Source organism: Pristiophorus japonicus, chromosome 15, assembly GCF_044704955.1.
Source record: "Pristiophorus japonicus isolate sPriJap1 chromosome 15, sPriJap1.hap1, whole genome shotgun sequence".
Taxonomy (NCBI): Eukaryota; Metazoa; Chordata; class Chondrichthyes; family Pristiophoridae; genus Pristiophorus; species Pristiophorus japonicus.
Genome location: NC_091991.1, coordinates 151,221,658 through 151,244,241, shown reverse-complemented (window position 1 = coordinate 151,244,241; position 22,584 = coordinate 151,221,658). Strand labels below are relative to the sequence as shown.

Below are 22,584 nucleotides of genomic sequence, written 5' to 3'. Positions count from 1 at the left end.
TCACTAGTACGTGGCACTGGCAGGAATCCAGAGATTACCACCTTTGAGGTCTTGGCTTTCAATCTTACTCCTAGCTCCCTAAACTCAACTTTCAGGACCTCACCGCTCTTTCTACCTACGTCGTTGGTACCAATGTGGACCACAACCACTGGCTGTTCCCCTTCCCTCCCCAGAATGCCCTGCAGTCGCTCAGTGACATCATTGACCCTTGTACCAGGGAGGCAACTCACCATCCTGATGTCACTTTTGCTGCCGCAGAAGCGCCTATCTGCTCCCCCCAAATATTGAATCTCCTATCTTCTTCCCGTCTTCTTCCTCCCCCCCCCCCCCCCTGTGCTGCTGAGCCACCCACGATGCTGTGGACTTGGCCCTGGCTGCACTCCCCAGAGGCATCACCACCCTCGCCAGTAGTCAGAATAGAGTACCGGTTGGAGAGCGGGATAGCCTCAGGGGACTCCTGCACTACCTGCCTCGCCATACTCTTGTGTGCGACCGTCACCCATTCCCTATCCTCCTGTACCCTTTTAATCTGTGGGGTGACCAACGCCTGAAACGAGCTATCCACGTACCTCTCGTTCTCTTGGATGCTCCTCAGTGCCTCCAGCCATGATCTTATTGAATGGCGGTGCAGGCTCGAAGGGCCGAATGGCCTACTCCTGCACCTATTTTCTATGTTTCTATGTTTCAAAGAAAATGAAAAAACAGGCAATTTTTTTTGTGCCCCTCTGATTTATCTCCTGGGTTGCTCACAGCAGTGTCCTGGAGAATAATCTTCATTCCTGGAGACTCCAGGCCAATCCTGGAGAGTTGGCAACTCTACCTCCTGATCAGCCCCCTCCCTCGACATGTGTCAGCAGCTTGCCAGTGTCATTTATATTCGACCCGAGGCCCAAAATGGAATGGGCATCAGGCCTACCCACTCCAGTGCAGGGATCATTCCCCAGTGTACCAGTTTCTAGGCCATTGGCTTCTGTGATTGCTACTTGGCTTAGACAATCACATGATGGGTGCTTGTTGGCTGAACAAAAAGGTGAAAAAAGAACTGCATTCATTTTTAGTGAAGGAACTGGATATCTCCAGTTTGAAATTGAAATGAATGCCTAACACTTCTTCTGCCTTCAGCATAGGATAATTTTTCTTTAGAGTTTAAAAAATGCATGGGGTTTATCTTGTTCTGTCAATTCTGAAGCTGCTTCTGGTTGCGCTGGTTTCCCCATATCAGTCAAAGCTAAAATTTACTGCATTGCAAGCAGATTTGCTACTTTCTCAGAGATTGTGCTGAGGTGTGTACTAAAGCAGTTTAACAGGCCACACAAGCAACCTTTTGCAGTTTAATCCTTTTTACAGGGTGATTTTAAGAGACAAAACGTCCTGAATTAACATCCCAGACAAGCAAGAGAAAAGACAAAAAAATTGGGGTACTGTACATTTTATTTGTTTCATTCAAAACTAAGATGTACTTTTGTTTAATATGAACAAAATTAGATTTTTTTTTAAATTGTATCTTTTTGACAACAGACCTCTAATTGTACATACAAAATAGGAGAAATACTGTCAATAACATGAAACATGCATTGCAAAGTTGACAACCACTTCGGGTTTGTATTTCCTCGGACCACTAGCTAATTTCTCAGGATTTATTTTAGATTCTGTATTAAAATGAGGTTGCAATGATCCGAGGGCAAAGCAAATAAAGTCACGCACAAAGTTTCACAATAATAGTCAGAGAAAGAAACACGTGGTCCAACTATTTGTAGTTTTGTGCTTAAGTCAAGGAAGAAAGACTGTGCATCTATACACAGGTTTGATGTTGAAACAGCGCCTTTCACGAACTCAGGATGTCCCAAAGCGCTTTACAGCCAACAAAGTACATTTGAAGTGTAGTCGCTCTTGCAAGAATCAGGTTTGAGGTTAAAACAGAAGAGGCAAGTATGAAAAGCCTGGTCTTTCCGCCCATGTTCAGACTCGGCTGCTGTCAAGGGTTACTGGACCATCGGTTGAACATAGTTCCGTGGGAAAAAGCCAATGCGACCTCTGCACCTTCCTTTCCACCAGTTGGGGTCCACGCTATCCATAACTTCAATTATGTCGCCTCGGTAAAAGATCAGCTCCGTAGGATCTTGGGGACAAAAGTCGAAGCACGCCTGGACATGTCTGGGTTTCTGTAACTAAAGTGCAAGAGTGATTGGGTTAAAACACCCTGAGATTAAAAGTACAAGATTTAGGGGCCGAAATTTGCTTTATAACACCGTCTGTTACCGCAGGCGGCAGACGGGTGTCAATGGCCTACCTTCAATGGTAAGCGCCGTCCACGCCTGCACAGAAATTCAGTCGGCTCTTTAGCAGAGGGCCAAGAGCTAACGCTGCACTGGCTAACGCCACCCACGTGGTGACGTCATCCAGCGTGCAATGCCTCCTTGGTGTCTCTGTCGCAATATTTAGTTTGAAAGTCGGCCTTCTTGGCAGGCGTCTTACAGTGTGAAAAAAGTGGTGTTTATTCAGCTGAACTCGAGCGGAATCAGCCAGAGAGCAAGGTAAGTTATTTTTTTTCTTTATTTATTTCTTCATTTTTTCATTAGTTGTTACAGTGGTGAAGTTTGTGTGTGGGTCGGGGAAGTTTGAGGTTTGTTTTCTTTCTTCCCGTTTTTCAGCTAGCATGGCGACAGCCTTCCGTTGGGAAATTCAGTCGGCCTCCTGAGCTCCCGCCCGAGGATGAGTGTGCATCGCCACTTTTAGCACTGCTCTCTCATCTTTGGGCGATAAAACTGAATTTTGCAGTTTGAGGCTGCATCTAATGCCTGCCGCTAAAATCAGCCCTCAGCAGGCGACACAGCCTCAAAAACAGCCATAACTAATTTCGACTACTTAGTTTTGTAAATAATTCAACACTGGAGTGGTGAAGGACATCCCAATGAGAGGTTAGAATTGCAGATAGGTTGATGCTAAAGATCCAGGTGGGAGATGAGGAGATTTTTTTTTCTTACACAGCGAGTTGTTATGATTTAGAAGGCACTGATGAAAGGGTGGTGGAAGCAGATTCAATAGTAGAAAAGGGAATTGGATATATACTTGAAAAGGAAAAATTTTCAGGGCTATGGGGAAAGAACGGGGGGGGAGTTTGGCTAATTGAATAGCTCTTTCAAAGAGCCAGCACAGGCATGATGGGTCAAATAGTCTCCTTCTGTGCTGTATGATAATACACAAGATAATGCTTCTATCCATTAGGCTATTGTAGGAGCTAGTCTACTATACCATACATTGGTCTGGATAGAAATCATGTAGTGTAATAATCAGAGCCAAATACATTGACAAATATATAAACTAAGAGCAAAGTGTATTGTACATCAGAACACATTGTAGCACACAGGTTTGAAAAAATAAACACTCATAAGATTTAATTTGCTGACTGAGAGTTTCAACAAAAATTTTGGAAAATATTTGCTTCAATTAGTTGTCTGGAATAATGGAATTTATTGGAAAGTTGGCTAAGGCAAGACAGAATCTGAAGAAATGCAGCCCGATGGAGCTTGATTGACAGCTAGGGGAAAAACTGACCTACTTTCACTCACTTTCTTCCCAGCATCTGTGCTGGTATCTCTCTCTCAAAATATTACAGCAATAAGACTTGCCTGAACAAGGTGCTATGACCAGACAGGCAGCCATTGCATCCCTCGAAGAGTCAGAAAGAAGAAAGCGTGCTCCCTGCACTACAAGCATGAACACCAGGCAGAGAAACTTGCACTGTACTGGAGATACTTGCACACACTAGTGGCAAATTAGGTTACCAGGGACTGGTATTAGTTAGTGTTGACAACCATCAAGTTTAAAATAAATGGAGGAGAAAGTGAGGTCAATGCAGGATATGCCAAGGTTGTGCTTTAAAGTCTGAAGATTGTAGAGGACAAGCAAAAAACATAAGCAGATAAGGTGTTCCATGGTTTTAAAGTTCTAGGATAGAACCTGTAAGAATACATATAGAATTAAATATTAAAGTTGGTTTCAGGAAAAATATAGTCTCCCTCCCCCTCCCGCGCCTCACAAATCCCACAAGACACCTTCTGCAATCAACATACCTCTTCATCAGGTTTTGTATCTCTCAGGAAAATCTGTTGCTTCTTTGCAATTGTTGTGGTCCTATAGAAGTCCACCAGCTCATTCAGGGAGTGAAACTTCTCTTCCCACAAATAATATTTGCCTTCTTTATCGCGAAGAACCTTAAAGTGCTGCACGTGTTTTCCATAGCTGTGGAAAAATGTCAAACTCTGTGAGGATGGTTGGATTCACATTCACAATCAATGTTCCAATTATTGATACAAATATAGTTATTTGTCAGCTATTTTAACACTGGCATTTTTTTAATGGGTATCCTAACCCGCACCAAGTCCTGTTCATCACCCCTGTCTTGCTGAACTCCATTGGCTCGCTGTCTCCAAACGGCTCAATTTTAGAGTTCAAATCCATCCATGGCTTCAGCTCTTCCTATCGCTGTAATCTCCTGCAACCCTCCGGAAACTCTGCATTCCTCCAATTCTGGCCTTTTGTGCTTCCCCGACTTCCACTGGAGTCATGGTTTCAGCTGCCAAGGAGCTAAGCTCTGGAATTCCCTCCCTAAACTTCTCCATCCCTCTCTCCTTTTAAGACACTCCTTATAACCTACCTCTTTGACCAAGCTTTTGATCACCTGACATTTGGCTTGGTGTCCATATTTTTGTCTGATTACATGCCTATGAAGCACCTTGGGACATTTTACTGCGGTAAAGCCGATATATTAATGCAAGTTGTTGTTGTTAATACCCCCACTAAAATCATAGACAAAGGACTATCACCAACATAAATTTATTTCAACCCCAATACCTTCAAAGATGTAATAATGAGAACATTCTTGTAGCATCACAGAGATACACTATGATCACATTCTACAATGGTCTTATCCCAGAGTATTCCTGATGAAAAGAAATCATTTAATTCTCATTTTCTTTCAATGGAGCCTATCAAGAATCAAAATTGCCTGGTCTTGCTGAAAGAAAACTGGCTGCATGAGATAAACAGAAAGGCAAGTTACTTGAACTGCAGCCACCAGTAACGTGTGAAGTGCCACCCACATTTGATCTTTTCCAACATACTATAATAGGAATCGTTTTACATACGATGTGTGCATAGATGCCTTTGAATGAGTTTCCAGTTCTAGTGCCAATATATTGAAAAATTATCAGTATTTTCATATGGACTTGTGACCACTATTGGTTTGGACAAATTTTAATAGGATGAACATGGTGAGACTATCATCCCAAAATTCAGGGCGGGATATGAAGCCAGGTCTCAGATAAAAATATAGGGCTAAAAATTGGATAGCCCCGAAACTAGGCACGGGGATCGCGATGCGCGAGTAACCCGCACCCATTCAATGTATTGCAGGCAGCATGCAAACTTGCACACTCAGCAAGAGGCCCAAATTCGTGTGAAACTAGCACCAATTAAAGCTAGTCTTCACCTCTTAAAGGGGAGGTGTATTCTGGATGGAGCAGGTACTGGAAGTTGTTGTATGTCGTGTATGAAGATGGCGCAAAATGGCAGAGAGAGGGCTCCCAGATTTTCAGATGCAGCACTCGAGGTCCTGGTGTAGGAGATGGACAGGAGGAGAATGGTCCTCTATCACAGGGGGCAATGAGGACCTCCAGACTGGCATTGCAAAGGGAATGGGAGCAGATAGCCATCGCTGTCAAGGCAAGCAGTGTAGCCCCGAGGACCTGGATGCAGTTCAGGAAGAAGTTTAATGACCTCACACGAGTGGTCAAGGTTAATTAATTCATCCTCAAATCTTTTTTCACTTTTTTTCCTTTCCCTTTTCTTTTTCTTTTTTTCCCCTTGCTCTTTTCTTTCTAGTAAGCTCACAGAACAATGATAGAACAAAACAGCTGCCTCCCCTTCCTTGACTGAAGAATAGGGACAAATTTGATGGGCCAAGGCCCAAGGGGACATTTTCTCATTCCGTGTTTAGGCTTTTAGGGCATGGGAAAGGGTTAAATTAATATCAGGTTGAAGTAGAAGACGGAGGAGATTACAAAACCTTGAAGGAATAACTCAGGTACTGTGACTAATGTTGTTCGCCACAGTTCTACTCAAGCAGAACTACCAATGGCCAACAGTTACTATGGTCTTTCAAGATAAAACAATGTTGTTTCATTGAAAATCAACTTGTGTTGTAGTTTCCTTATTTAAAAGCAACCATTTGTTTGGCATATATGTGTAATGATGGGATGCATTTAAATCCAACCATGACTAGTTTCCCTGTGTTTCTGTGAAAATAAAAGCGACAGCAAGACAGGATTGCAGAGTTTCACATTCTGACTTGGATTTAGACTGATAATTAGTACATGGAAAATTCCATAAAATGCTTATTCAAGAATGAACATGAACGCACGTAAATGCTAGTTATATAATGCCAGCATAGCACGCTATTTGGGCATTGAACTTCTGGCACAAAACAAAAACTTGCATTTATATTGCACCTTTAATACAGTAAAACATGCTTAGGGCACTTCACAGGAGCATAATCAGACCAAAACATTGACACCAAGCCAAAGAAGGAGATATTAGGACAGATGACCAAAAGCTTGATGAAAGAGGTAAGGTTTAAGAAGCGTCATAAAGGAGGAGAGAGAGGGTCTTCCCTTTTGTTCTTTCCTTCCCTCCCCACTTTTCCCTACCTAAGCACTTGCTTAAAACCTGTTGTATCTCTAACTTTTTTCAGTTCTGACGAAAGATCATCAACCTGAAACATTAACTGTTTCTCTCTCCACAGATGCTGAATAAAATAAACCTGTACAACTTCTTCATTTTCATATTTAAAATATATAACACTTTCAGGATCACTGTTTTGAACTGAAAGGTGATTGGACCCCAAAATGTCAAATATTAATATTTGCTTGGGGGAGGGAGCCATATACCCAGACCCGCCTAGAAAATATATCTTCAGTGTTCATATTCCCCATCTTGAAATTTTTGGGGGGATGGGCGAAGGGTAAAGATCCTGTGGCAGAATGGTGAGGTACGAGGCTCCTGAGATATTGGACCTCGGTCCTCGAGGTCATAGGTCGGCGAGGTGCAATGACCTGCCACTTTGTGATCTTAGACCGCGTAGAGACTGGTAAATGGTGTTGCCACGCAGCCCAATTTCTAGACCCTTAAATCCACTACTACTGCAAATTATGCTTGTTATTTCTGCAATAATAATGATGGATTGTTGGTTATACCTACAACTTAAGTTATAAGAAGCTCATATCCCACAATCTTTTTAAGTATAACTGAGGTAGATTTTTATCTTCAGTGCCTAGTAATTAAGCATTACCTGCGTGTAATGTGAACAAGAAATTTGGATGGTCTCCAGTATTGACATGCAATCCTACCTGCCTGATCGGTTTTGCTGTATGATTTACTCAGATGCCACTTTACACTGAGGTGGTGAAGACAAAAATGTATCCATGTAATCTTTTCAACTGTTAGGCCTATGTTTAATGCTCCCTTTGAGTTGCTAGCTTTTTTGAAGCTTTTGGTCAACTTTTACTAATTTCCTGGATTGACATGTACATCATAAGCAATAGGAAAAAAGATCAATCACTTCATTGCAGACATTCTTGTGTTTGTCGCAGTCTCGGAGCTATGAGAGCTGGATTTGAGTCGTTGACCTTATAATCACAAGACAGAATTCAGAGTCTCTGTCCCGTGCAAATTCCAATTCAGACCTCAGATAAGAATGGCATTCTAACATAATGTGTTCTACAACAGGTGAGAATTTTTTTTTAAGTCTTGCAGATGGCAGTGGCTGTGCGATTTAATATTTAAAAAGAACTTCGCTTGCTTAGGTTTCCAGTTCATATGTAAAAAAAAGTTGAATAAATTCATAGTGAACAAACTAATTTGAAATGTGTACGTTTATGACCAGGTCTTAGTCCCACCCGCTGATTGCAGTGCTGGGTTATCGAGCACCTGGGCTGCTGCATACATCTCTGAAGTACAGCTCATTCTGGTGGTGCCCTTAGCCAAAGTACACATTTTATATAGAATTACATAGAATTTACAGCACAGAAACAGACCATTTGGCCCAACTGGTCTATGCCGATGTATATACTCCACACTTCATTCTCAGCCTACTCCTGCTCCTAATTCATATGTTCTGCCATCATAAACCCTCTTTTCAAAAAAACATTTGACCCCTCCGTCCTTGCAAACTACTACCCCATTTCCAACCTCCCTTTCCTCTCCAAAATCCTTGAATGTGTTGTTGCCTCCCAAATCCGTGCCCATCTTTCCCGGAACTCCATATTTGAATCCCTCCAATCCCTTTTTCGCTCCACCGAAACAGTACCGAAACGGATCTCATCAAAGTCACAAATGGCATCCTTTGTGACTGTGACAAAGGTAAATTATCCCTCCTCGCCTTTCTCAACCTGTCTGCAGCTTTTGACACGGTTGACAATTCCATCCTCCTCCAATGCCTCTCCACCATCATCCAGCTGGGTGGGACTGCACTCGCCTGGTTCCATTCTTATCTATCTAATTGTAGCCAGAATATCACCTGCAATGTCTCCTCTTCCCACTCCCGCATCGTTACCTCTGGTGTCCGCCAAGGATCTATCCTTGGCCCCTTCCTATTCGTCATCTATATGTTGCCCCTTGGTGACATCATCCCAAAACATGGCGTCAGTTTCCACATGTATGCTGATGACACCCAGCTCTACCTCACCACCACTTCTCTCGAACTCTCCACGGTCTCTAAAACGGACACACTGCTTGACCAACATCCAGTACTGGATGAGCAGAAATATTTTCCAATTAAATATTGAGAAAACCAAAGCCATTGTCTTCGGGCCCTGCCACAAACTCCATTCCCTAGCCACCGATTCCATCCCTCTCCCTAGCCTCTATCTGAGGCTGAACCAGACTGTTCGCAACCATGGTGTCACATTTGACCCTGAAATGAGCATCCAATCACATATCCGTGGCATAACTAAGACCACCTATTTCCACCTCTGTAACATCGCCAGTCTCCGCCTCTGCCTCAGCTCATCTGCTGCTGACACCCTCATCCATGACTTGACTATTCCAACCCACTTCTGGCTGGCCTCCCATATTCTACCCTATGTAAACCTGAGGTCATCCAAAACTCAGCTGCCTGTGTCCTAACTTGCACCAAGTCCCATTCACCCATCACCCCTGTGCTCACTGACCTACATTGGCTCCCAGTTAAGCAACACCTTGATTTTAAAATTCTCATAATTGTTTTCAAATCCCTCCATGGCCTCGCCCCTCCCTATCTCTATAATCTCCTCCAGCCCCACAACCCTCTCCCCCCTCCACCTCCCCCCCTGCCCCCCGAGATATCTGCGCTCCTCAAATTCTTCCCTCTTGAGCATCCCTGATTATAATCGTTCAACTATCGGTGGTCGTGCCTTCAGCTGCCGAGGCTGTAAGCTCTGGAATTCCCTCCCTAGACCTCTCCACCTCTCTACCTCACTTTCTTCCTTTAAGATGCTCCTTAAAACCTACCTCTTTGTCCAAGTTTTTGGTCATTTGTCCAAATTTCTTATATGGCTCGGTGTCAATTTTTTTTGTCTGATAACATGCCTGTGAAGCACCTTGGGACATTTTACTATATTAAAGGTGCTAAATAAATACACGTTGTTGTTGTTATTATGTAACATATTCTGCTACTCCTTTCTCCCTCATGTACTTAACTAGCTTCCCCTTAAATGCATCTATGCTATTCGCCTCAACTACCCCATGTGGTAGCAAATTTCATATTGGGTCTCTCCTCAATTTCTTATTGGATTTTTTATATATATTTTCTAAAATAAACCATCAGGGCTGCTTTACTGAGTCTTGAGACCTCAGGACATCCCAAAGTGCTTTACAGCCAATGAAGTACTTTTAAAGTGTAGTCACTGTTGTAATTTAGGAAATGTGACAGTCAATTGGCACACAGTGAGGTCCCACAAAGGGCAATGAGATAATGACCAGATAATCAGTTTATTTGAGAAATAAATAAATAAATAAGCATTTATATAGCGCCTTTCACGGCCACCGGACGTCTCATAGCGCATTACAGCCAATGAAGTACTTTTGAAGTGTAGTCACTGTTGGAATGTGGGAAATGCGGCAGCCAATTTGCACACAGCAAGCTCCCACAAACAGCAATGTGATAATGACCAGATGTAGGCCCAGAAGTCCCGGTTTCTCCTCCCCGCGGCTGTTCAACTGGAATCTAGAAAAAAGAAGCGCACTTACCTGAAGCTGCTGTGCCCACGAGGGATCCCGGTTCTGAGGCCTCCACTGACTGCGCATCGCAGCGTGTGCACATCAGGGCTGGAGCTGCAGTCACGTGGCTCTGGACAGCCAATCAAGGTAAAGTATGTTCTCATTCATAATAATGGGAACTCCGTAAGTTGGAGCCCCTGGAGTGGGACTTGAACCCACAACCTTCTGACTCACAGGAAAGTGTACTACTAACTGAGCCACAGCTGAGGGATAAATGGGGAGAACTCCCAGTTCTTCTTCAGAATATTGCCATGAAATATTTTACATCCACCTGAAAGGCACTATATAAATATAATTCTTTCTTTTACAACAAATAGTCAATGTAAAACTATTATGATGTGAATATATGTTCTATTCTGCCTAAATAGCTAGTAAGCTGCCGCCAAGAATGTGGGTAGCTGTGCTTGATGAAAACACACAGGAACGAGCACCATTGTAAATTCGGGCAGTAAACATCATTTACACAAACAGGCTCTGTCAAAATTCCAATGTTGAATCTTTTTATGCAGCAAAGGTTTTGAAGGCTTTTGATCCAATTATTTTGCACCTGCAAGCCACCCTCCCATGAGACCGAGGTAGTGAAGTGTAAAGGACTAAAACATTTCTGCGTAGATAGGACAAGGTGCAAAATGCAGGTTAAGTGCCTTCCCACAAAGTGACAATGAAGTTCAGGAGGGGAGGATCCTGCCAGACCAACCTCTTTCAGGAAGTGACAATGCAAGTGGATTACAGTAAGCCCTTACGTGGGGTAATTTGAATTCCACAAGGCTATAAATAAAGTTATGAATAAAAGACTGTTGATTTAAACTCGTAGCTGTGGAGTAATTCCTGGCTATGGATTAGAAACTGACTGAACAGCAGCAACGATCTGCATTTATATAGTGCCTTTAATGTAGTAAAACGTCCCAAGGCACTTCACAGGAGCGTAATCAGTCAAAATCTGACACCCAGCCACAAAAAGTTATATCAGATCAGATGACCAAAAGCTTGAGGTAGTATTATGGAGTGTCTTAAAGAGAGAGGTAGCAAGATTTAGGGAGCGAATTCCAAAGCTTAGAGCGTAGGCAGCTGAAAGCATCGTTGCCAATGGTGGAGCGATTAAAATTGGGGATGTAAAAGAGGCCAAAATTGGAGGAGTGCAGAGATCTTGGAGGGTTGTATGGCTAGAAGAGGTTACAGAAATTGGGAGGGGCGAGGCCATGAAGGAATTTGAAAACAAGGATGAAAATTTAAAAATTGAGGCATTGCTGAACCAGGAGCCAATATAGGTCAGCGAGCACAGGGGTGATGGGTGAACAGGATATGGTGCGAGTTAGGATACGGGCAGCAGAGTTTTGGATGAGCTCAAGTTTCCGGAGGGTGGAAGGTGGGAGGCCAGCCAGGAGACCATTGTAATAGTCAAATCTAAAGGGAACAAAGGAATGAAGGGTAGGAAACAAGTATCCGTTAGAGGAGTTATGCCAGAATGGAAATAAGTAATGTGTTCCTGAGGGCTTATCGTTCTTCTTCTGGTTTACCTTTCCAAGTCCGACTGCGGCAACTACAGAGAAATCTCCATGCTGTCGGCCACTGGGAAAGTCTTCGCAAGAATCCTCCTCAACCATCTTCTCCCTGTGGCTGAAGAGCTCCTTCCAGAGTCACAATGCAGATTCTGTCCACTAAGGGGTACAATGGACATGATCTTCACCGCGCGGCAAATACAAGAGAAATGCAGGGAACAGCACCAACTCTTGTACATGGCCTTCTTTGACCTCACAAAGACCTTTGACACTGTCAACCGTTAGGAACTATGGAGCGCCCTCCTCCATTTCGGCTGCCCCCAAAAGTTTGTCACATCCTCCACCTGCTCCACGAAGACATGCAAGTCATGATCCTGACCAACAGATCCACCACAGATCTATTCCACGTCTGGACAGGGGGCAAGCAGGGCTGCATCATCGCACCAACGCTCTTCTCGATCTGCCTTGCTGCAATGCTCCATCTCACTATCAACAAGCTCCCCGCTAGAGTGGAACTAAACTATAGAACCAATGGGAACCTGTTCAACCTATGTCGCCTCCAGGCTAGATCCAAGTTCATCCCCTCCTCTGCAATCGAACGATGCTTGCGTCTGTGTACATTCAGAGGCCGAACTCCAAGCCATCATCAACACCTTCACTGAGGCATACAAAAGCATAGGCCTTATGCTAAACATCCGTAAGACAAAGGTCCTCCACCAACCTCACCCCGCCACACAGCACTGCCCCCAGTCATCAAAATCCACGACTCAGCCTTGGACAACGTGGATCATTTTCCATACCTCGGGAGCCTACTATCAGCAAGGGCAGACATCGATGACGAGGTCTAACACTGCCTCCAGTGTGCCAGCGCAGCCTTCGGTCACCTGAGGAAGAGAGTGTTTGAAGACCAGGACCTCAAATCTGGCACCAGACTTATGGTCTTCAGGGCAGTAGTGATACCTGCCCTCCTATATGGCTCAGAGACGCAGACCATATACAGCAGACACCTCAAAGCGCTGGAGAAGTACCTCCAGCGCTGCCTCCACAAGATCCTGCAAATCCACTGGGAGGACAGACACACCAATGTCAGTGTCCTCGCTCAGGCCAACATTCCCAGCATCAAAGCACTGACCACACTTGACCAGCTCCATTGGGCGGGCCACATTATCCACTTCCCTGACACGAGACTCCCTAAGCAAGTGCTCTACTCCTACACGGCAAGCGAGCCCCAGGTGGGCAGAGGAAACGTTTCAAGGACACCCTCAAAGCCTCCTTGATAAAGTGCAGCATTCCCACCGGCACCTGGCCCAAGACTACCCAAAATGGAGGTAGAGCATCCCGGAGGGCGCTGAGACCTTGAGTCTCGTCACCGAAAGCGTGCGGCAAACCAGACTCCCCACCCACCTTTTCCTTCAACCACTGTCTGCCCCACCTGTGACAGACTGTAATTCCAGTATTGGATTGTACAGCCACCTGAGAACTCTCTTTTAGAGTGGAAGCAAGTCTTCCTTGATTTTGAGGGACTGCCTATGATAATGATGGTGCTGGGACCTCTGCTGATTCTAATTGACATGGATTCAGAAACTCAAGGCAAAGTGTTTTTGTGGGCCAGTCCATAATTATTCGCACCTCCAGCTGCAGATTTGGGCAGGTGCACTCGTGGTGGGAGTGGAAAGTCACAGGTAAGATTAAAGGTGCTGCAATTAATTAGAGGGAAATGGCAGAATAGGGAGCCACAAATTTGTACAGCTTTTGGAAAGGCTGTAACAGCTTCGCTTAAAAATGGCACTGGCACTGGAGTGTCAGCCTAGATTTTGTGCTCACATCTCTGGACTGGGGCTTGAGCCCACAACTCTGACTCAGAGATGAGAGACTGAAGCACGGCTGACAACTTAGGTTCAATGCAGGGTTAATTTCAAAACAAGATATTTTGCTCCAAGCTCAATATGAAGGCTGAAGAAAAGTCCAACTGAACGTACAAAAGCTAGGTCTGGATACCATATTAACTTGGTGTAGAGAAAGATGGGCTGAGTGGAATGAGTTCTATCCAGGAAAAGGAATCCACAGCCACCAGTGAGATTTCGGTAAATCGAAGTATCACTTTTCTGAGTTCTTGAGAGTGACTCTGTAAGGAATGGATGTGGCCCATCTGTGTGACGGGATTGCAGGTGGAGGAAAGCTTCTTTACTAAAGCTGAATTTTTATTTTTGGACCCAGATCAAAGTAGAGGAGGCTGATGTCAGAATGGGGAAAGACGCTAGATATCATTTGAATCATTGCATCATTCGTTAGCCTTAATTTTCATATACGCCATTTCATAACACTGCCAATTTAGCAATCAGACCACATTATTGGGTAACATTCAAATCCAAACATCACCAACCATAGACAGAATATAGTTTGCCTATGTGCCAATAAAACATGTGTCAGCCTGGATTATGTCCTTGGGTTGGGGCTTGAAAGTAGTGACTCTGAGGCAAAAGGACCACCAACTGAGCCGGAATTTTGGCTTTCGGGGTTTTTCGGCGAAAATGGTAGCGGTACGCGAACCATTTTTGCTGCACTACCATATTTAGACCGAACTTTCGGGTTTTACGTGGTAAGGGGGGGGGCATTGCACAAGGATTCACGGCGCAAAAATGTGAGTTTCACCAAATTTAGTCCGGGGCCGGGAGCACTGCGAAAGAGGCCTTGGAAGGGGAAAAGGAAAAAGCAAAAAAACATTCCAAAAACAGTCACAAAGCCCTTAGCTAGCAATCGCTGAAAAAGAATTTAAAAATAAAAACTTTAACTTACTTTTTTGCAGGTTTTCGTACTTAGCGCTGTTGGCAGGGCTGTACCGACAGGTTTGACTTGTCACTATTCTGGGCGCGGCAACGGGTCGGGGGAGAGCCGAAACGCGGACGCAAACAGAATCCGCGTCATTGCATGTCGGCGCACCTCTCGCAAGTGCCGCCGCAAACAGCTACCCGAGGATCCTGCCGGGCTTTGCGACCGGGTTTTCGCCACGGAGGGTCAAATCGCAGCGAAAACCCGGTCGCAAGCCTCTCGAAGATCCGGCCCAATCCTCCGGGTGTGGTCTCACCAGGGCCCTATATAATTGCAGTAATAAAGGCCAACATATCATTTGCTCTCTTAATTGCTTGCTGTACTTGCATGTTAACCTTCGCTGATTTGTGTACAAGGACACCCAGGTCCCTCTGAACACCGACATTTCTCAATCTCTCACCATTATTTTCTCAAACTGTTAGAGTTTGACATTGTCTGTGAGAACACAGCACCATCTCTTGTGGGAAAAATTAATCCACTGAGTTTCGAATATGGAACCCTTTTGCTTTAAATCACAGTTGTTAAGAGGCCAAAACTGAAGCCAAACCACAATCCCACCCAGATTTCTTAAAATGCAAATCTGGAACATTATCACGCAATCTTTAATGATGTGCTTAGAAAAAAACCGATTAATGCAGCTTAACAAGATAGCACTTGTTTTCAACTAATGAAATAAAATTGTCTTAATGTAACCGAACCTTTGAGATGCCCCAATCCATGAGATTAGTTGCAATGTTACTGCTCCATTTAACCAGACAGCAAATTTTCATCTTTAGGTTACTCTTTTTTTACCTTAGGACTCCCAGAGTAGTTTACAACCAATTATTTTTGAAGTTTAAGGAAGGAATGTTGACATCAGGAGCCATGCATAGTCCCATGAAAGCCTTCACGTCCCCTTCAGGACTGCATTGATATGTCAGCCTAGATAATGTGCTCAGGTCTCGATTTGAATTTGAACCCACGACCTTCTGACTCAGAGGAGAAAGTGCTACCAATCGAACCAGGATTGCAAAATTAAAGATAAAAGGGAAGACGGGAGACTGTCCATCTGCAAATCAGGCAAGGTTCATTGATTAGAACTTGAAGATAAAGAGACTTTGTTTGAGTTGCAAATTAAATTGTATGCTGTCAAAACTTTCGCAGATACTTGAGATCCAGAAAACATGTGTGATTGTTCATTAGCATTCAATTATAATGCCCTTGTGTATTGTGCCTTTAATGGAGGTTTCAAAATAGTGAAAGGCAAATATAGGTTTGAATTATGAAAGCTCTTCACACTAAGTTTTCAACACATAGAATGGATTCGAGAGAATACAGGCCTAGTCTACTCAATCTCTCATCATAGGACAATCTCCTTATCCAGGAATCAGTCTGGTGAACCTTCATTGCACACCCTCTATGGCAAGTATATCAAGTAAATTTGCTGTCTGGTTATACGGAGCAGTAACATTACAACTAACCTCATTGACTGAGACATCTCAAAGGTTTGGTTACATTAAGACAATTGTATTTTGTTAGTTTAAAACAAGTGGTATCATGTTAAGCTGCATTAATCTGTTCCTTTTCAAGCACATCATTAAAGATGAATCTCAAAATTGAGTGATAATATTCCAGATTTGCATTTTAATAAATCTGGGTGGGATTGTGGTTTGGCTTCAGCTCTGGCCTCAAAACAACTGCGATTTAAAGCAAAAGGGTTCTGTTATATATGTAAACCTGTAAATACCTTGTTTAACCACTAGAGGGCTCATTCCCTGGAGTCCCAAGGGATTCCACAATCCTTTGGGAGCACCTGTACTTAAGGAGGCCTCACAGGCTGGAGAGGTACTCTGGAGACCTGCAATAAAAGACTAAGGTCACACTTTACTTTGAGCTCACAGTATCTGGTCAGATTCTTTATTCATACACTACAACTGGCGACGAGATACAGTTGACGAACCACACCGCAACAATGTAGAGAACAGTGGGCATCCTGAAGAAATTTTTGGAGGGAGATGATTGGGAAACCTTCATGGAGTGACTTGACCAATACTTCGTGGCCAACGAGCTAGAAGGAGAAGCGAACACTGCCAAACGAAGGGCGATTCTCCTCACCGTTTGTGGGGCACCAACGTATGGCCTCATGAAAAGTCTGCTTGCTCCAGCGAAACCCACAGAGAAATCGTACGATGATTTATGTACACTGTTCCAGGAGCATCTAAACCTGAAGGAAAGCGCTCTGATGGCAAGGTACCGGTTCTGCACGTGCAAGAGGTCCAAAGGCAAGGAAGTGGAGAGCTATGTTGCCGAACTAAGACGCCTTGCAGGACATTGCGAATTTGAAGGACATTTGGAGCACATGCTCAGGGACTTCTTTGTATTTGTCATTGGCCATGAAGTAATACTTTGCAAATTTTGACTGTAGAGACCCCAACCTTGAGTAAAGCCATAGCGATAGCCCAGGCGTTCATCGCCACCAGTGACAATACCAAGCAAATCTCTCAGCACACGAGTGCTGCTACAAGTACTGTGAACAAAATAATGTTGTTTTCAAATCGTAACTTACAGGGCAGGCCTCACATGCCTGCAGCTGCACATCCGCAGATGTCTTAGAGTCCACCATCAAGGGTGATGAATGCTAGGCCATTAACACTTTGTTGGCATTGCGGGGGTGATCATCATTTCCATTCATGCCACTTCAAAGGATACGTTTGCAAGGGCTGTGGAACAATGGGACATCTCCAATGTATGTGCAGGCGAGTTGCAAACCCTGGTAATCCTGCAAACCACCATGTTGCAGAGGAGGACAGATCCACAGAGGATCACGATGAACCAAAGCCTCAGACCGAGGAGGCAGAGATAAATGGGGTGCACACATTTACCACAAAGTGTCCCTCGATAATGCTGAAGGTTGAATTAAATGGATTTCCGGTGTCAATGGAGCTGGACATGGGCGCGAGCCAGTCCATTATGAGCAAAAAGTATTTCGATAAATTGTGGTGCGGCAAGGCCTCAAGCCCAGTCCTGACTCCCATTCGCACTAAACTGAGAACTTACACAAAGGAACTGATTCCCGTAATCGGCAGTGCTACTGTAAAGATCTCCTACGATGGAGCGGTGCACAAGTTACCACTCTGGTTGGTACCAGGCGATGGCCCCACGCTGCTCAGCAGGAGCTGGCTGGGGAAGATACGCTGGAACTGGGATGACGTCCGAGCGCTCTCGCCCGTCGACGACACTTCGTGTGCCCAGGTCCTAAACAAGTTCCCCTCGCTGTTCAAACCAAGCATCGGGAAGTTCCAAGGAGCAAAAGTGCAGATCCACCCAATTCCAGGGCCGCGACCCATCCATCACAAGGTGAGAGCAGAACCGTACATGATGAGAGAGAGGGTGGAGATCGAGCTGGACTGGCTGCAATGAGAGGGCATCATTTCGCCGATCGAATTCAACGAGTTGGCCAGTCTGATTGTCCTCAAGGGAGATGGCACCATCAGAATCTGTGGTGATTACAAAGTAACTATCAATCGTTTCTCCCTGCAGGATTAATACCCACTACCAAAGGCAGATGACCTTTTTGTGATGCTGGCGGGAGGAAAGACATTCACGAAGCTGGACTTGACCTTGGCCTACATGACGTAGGAGCTGGAGGAATCGTCGAAGGGCCTCACCTGCATCAACATGCACAAAGGTCTCTTCATTTACAACAGATGCGCGTTTGCGATTCGATCAGCCGCAGCGATATTCCAGAGAAACATGGAAAGTTTATTGAAGTCAATCCCGCACACCGTGGTCTTCCAGGACGACATCTTGGTTACAGGTCGGGACACAGTCGAGCATCTGCAGAACCTGGAGGAGGTTCTTAGTCGGCTTAATCACGTGGGGCTCAGGCTAAAACGCTCGAAGTGTTTTTTCCTGGTGCCTGAAGTGGAGTTCCTGGGGAGAAGAATCGCAGCGGATGGCATCAGGCCCACCGATTCAAAGACGGAGGCAATCGAGAACACAGGGAGGCCACAGAATGTGACGGAGCTGCGGTCGTTTCTAGGACTCCTGAACTACTTTGGTAACTACTTACCGGGTCTCAGCACACTGTTAGAACTGCGTAAAGGAGACAAATGGGTATGGGGTAAAAGCCAAGAAAATGCCTTTGTAAAAGCTAGAAAACTGTTATGCTCAAACAAATTGCTTGTGTTGTATGATCCATGTAAGCGTTTGGTACTAGCATGTGATGCATCGTCATACGGTGTCGGGTGTGTATTGCAACAAGCTAATGAATCTGGGAAATTGCAACTGGTTGCTTATGCATCCAGAAGTCTGTCTAAGGCTGAGAGAGCCTACAGCATGATTGGGAAAAAAAACATTAGCGTGTGTTTATGGGGTAAAGCAAATGCATCATTATCTGTTTGAGCTCAAATTTGAATTGGAAACTGACCATAAGCCACTGATATCCCTCTTTTCTGAAAGTAAGGGGATAAATACGAATGCATCGGCCCGCATCCAGAGACGGGTGCTCATGTTGTCCCATACAACTACGCCATCCGCCACAGGCCAGGCACAGAAAACTGTGCCGATGCTCTCGGTAGGCTGCTATTGCCCATCACGGGGGTGGAAATGGCACAGCCCGCAGATTTAGTTATGGTAATGGAAGCATTCGAGAGTGAGCAATCACCTGTTACCGTCCGACAGATTAGAACTTGGACGAGCCAGGACCCCTTACTGTCCTTAGTTAAGAAAAACTGTGTGCTTCTCAGGAGCTGGTCCAGTGTTCCATTAGAAATGCAGGAAGAAATAAAGCCGTACCAGTGGCACAAAGATGAAATGTCAGACTGCCTTCTGTGGGGTAATTGGGTAGTGGTGCCTAAAAAGGGCAGGGACACTTTCATTAGTGATCTCCACAGTACCCACCCAGGCATTGTAATGATGAAAACGATAGCCAGATCCCACGTGTGGTGGTCCGGTATCAATGCGGACTTAGAGTCCTGCGTGCACAAATGTAACACATGTTGACAGTTAAGCAATGCACCCAGGGAGGCACCACTAAGTTTATGGTCTTGGCCGTGCAAACCTTGGTCTAGGGTCCATGTCGACTATGCAGGCCCGTTCTTGGGTAAAATGTTCCTAGTGGTCCAAATGGATTGAATGTGAGATGATGTCGGCAAGCACGTTCACTGCCACCACTGAAAGCCTGCGGGCCATGTTTGCCACGGATGGCCTGCCTGATGTCCTTGTGAGTGACAATGGGCCGTGTTTCACCAGTGCCAAGTTCAAAGAGTTCATGACCCGCAATGGGATCAAACATGTTACATCTGCCCCGTTCAAACCAGCATCCGATGGTCAGGCAGAGAGAGCAGTGCAAACAATCAAGCAGAGCTTGAAGAGGGTAACTGAAGTCTCACTGCAGACTCACCTATCCCGAGTCCTGCTTAGTTACTGCACGAGACCCCACTCACTCACTGGGATTCCACCCGCTGAACTGCTCATGAAAAGGGCACTTAAGACAAGGCTTTCGTTAGTCCACCCTGATCTACACGAACAGGTAGAGAGCAGGCGGCTTCAACAAAGTACATATCATGATAGCGCAAATGTGTCATGCGAAATTGAGATTAACGATCCTGTATTTGTGTTGAACTATGGACAAGGTCCCAAGTGGCTTCCTGGCACTGTCGTGGCCAAAAAGGGGAGTAGGGTGTTTCAGGTCAAACTTTCAAATGGACTCATCTACTGGATACACTTGGACCAAACCAAACTCAGATTCACGGACTATCCAGAGCAATCCACATTAGACCCTACCTTTTTTGACCCCCCCAAAACACACACCAGTGGCAACCGACACAGCGGTTGACTACGAAGCAGAACGCATCACCCGCAGCAGCCCGGCAGGACTCACCACACCAGGCAGTCCAGCAAGGCCAGTTACACAGCAGCCCAGCGAGGGCCCAACAAACGACTCACCAAAACCAGCATTTGCACTGAGACGATCAACCAGGGAAAGAAAGGCCTCAGATTGACTCACCTTGTAAATGGTTACGCTATTGACTTTGGGGGAAGTGTTGTTATATATGTAAATCTGTAAATACGTTGTTTAACCACCAGAGGGCTCATCCCCTGGAGTCCCAAGGGATCCCACAATCCCTTGGGAGCACCTGTACTTAAGGAGGCCTCGCAGGCTGAAGAAACACTCTGGAGACCTGCACTAAAAGACTAAGGTCACCCTTTACTTTGAGCTCACAGTATCTGGTCAGACTCTTTATTCATACACTACAGGTTCCATATTCAAAACTCAGCTGGCTGATGGAGACCAAAACCCTGAAATGATTTCAGAAATAATTAGATATTATGATAAGGGGGTTAGATTAAAGAGTGGTTTTAGATAGATGAGCTAAATTGGACTGAATGATCTTCCTTATCTCTGTTTATCTTGTGCTCTTGATAACAATTGAATGGCCGCATTGTCTTCACAGACCCTTCAACTATATAAAGCAATGGCTTCCCCTGCATTCTTTACTCTTGAGGTAAGATCAGTGAACTCTAGAGGTATTTGGAGCTACGGAAATGACCGTACTTGGCTGTTTCATCTAAAGGATCTGTTGATTGCTAATAAATTGTAAGAAGTAGCTTCCTGGAAAAGGGGCAATTAAGCCTTTGTGGACTGATTGCTGTTCTATTAAATATTGTGCTGTTTAATATCTTCCCGGCTCATTGTTTCAAAGTACTTTTATCTGCAAGTAAATCTGAACAAGTTACTGAGCCTGAATGCAGTAGTCTGAACAGTGTTTTTCCTCTACCTTCTGCAATGTTGGGAGGACGTGATGTGCATCCCATGCAATGTTCCCTTTAAGTTGCGCCACCACGTCTGGAGCTCCCGCGCAGGCAGCTGGCCGGCTTTACAACAGGAAAAACTACGCATACATGGGAATTTGAATGGGTTAAAGCGACTGCACACCCAAAACAAAATGAAAGGGAACATTGATCCCATGTAAGCAATTTACCACAATTCAAGGCTAATTGTTAAACCTGGGCTAGGCTAATCCCTTTTCATTAAAGCGGCAGATTTTGGTTCACAAGAGACGTGGAGCATGAAAAGCTACTGGGGGAGAAAGCCTGAACTTTAACTCACCCCGTACTCCAGTTAATTACTGAGAATGACTTGAAGATAAGCTTCATAGGTTAGTTTCTCGCCTACAGCACCAGTCTATCATCTCTGTTCAGATGGGTGGCATAAAAGTCTCTTCTACCCAAAGCAGAAAATATATATCTCTGTGTGACCTTTTTAAGTCAAAATAATTCTCAAAGATAAAGCAAATACCTAAACAGCTCGTGAATACTAAGTTATCTTTACTGTGCAAAGTGCAGTCAGTTTTATGCATGAATGATTTCCAGTTGACATTGGATTTATCAACCGAGGAATGTGGGAACATTCCTCCTCTGGACTGGCTCAAAGCTCTAAGCATGACTATCCCGTTGCTTTTGTTTCTTGCGCTGGGAAGGGGTTTAATTATTAAGCTGGAAATAAAACCCCAACTTGGCATCCGATGACAGGGACGAACTCTGCCGAGATGTTTAATTTGCAGTCACATTCTTCAGTGTGAGGCCCAGAATTGTCAAATGTGGGGCCCGATGGGCACTTCCCATGCCCATCAGAGAAAGGTTGAGTTACAGGAATTGCAGCAATTTATGGCTTGTGATCATGTGCCCTGTTTATATCTCTTCTCAACAAAGCCTACAGAAGTACAAACGGCCTGCTTGTTATCTCCTCTCTACTTAGGATGGTTTATGTCACATTTCTGGACCATTTTTCCACAAAACAGATTTGGAAGTGAGACACATTTAAGCGGTGTGTTTTAATTCAAATCGGTTCACAAGCGCTTCAACTCCTCTTTACAGCCATGTACTGCAGCTGCCCGACAAGGAAGATATTATGTATTAGTAATGCAGGTACTTGTGTAATAAAGCTAGATGGACCAGT

At 44.7% G+C, this 22,584-nt stretch overlaps 1 protein-coding gene across 1 annotated transcript in view; it reads right to left on the bottom strand.

The window, feature by feature from the left end:
- Positions 1 to 1,433: 1,433 nt before the first annotated feature.
- The window catches only part of LOC139225911 (GRB2-related adapter protein-like), a 71,092-nt gene continuing 49,941 nt past the window's right edge, over positions 1,434 to 22,584 (bottom strand). The window contains exons 4-5 of the mRNA XM_070856773.1: positions 4,074 to 4,242; positions 1,434 to 2,168 (exon numbers count right to left, since the gene is read on the bottom strand). Coding sequence (XP_070712874.1) covers positions 1,983 to 2,168; positions 4,074 to 4,242 — 355 coding nt within the window. The 3' untranslated portion in view covers positions 1,434 to 1,982. The remainder of the gene's footprint in view (positions 2,169 to 4,073; positions 4,243 to 22,584) is intronic.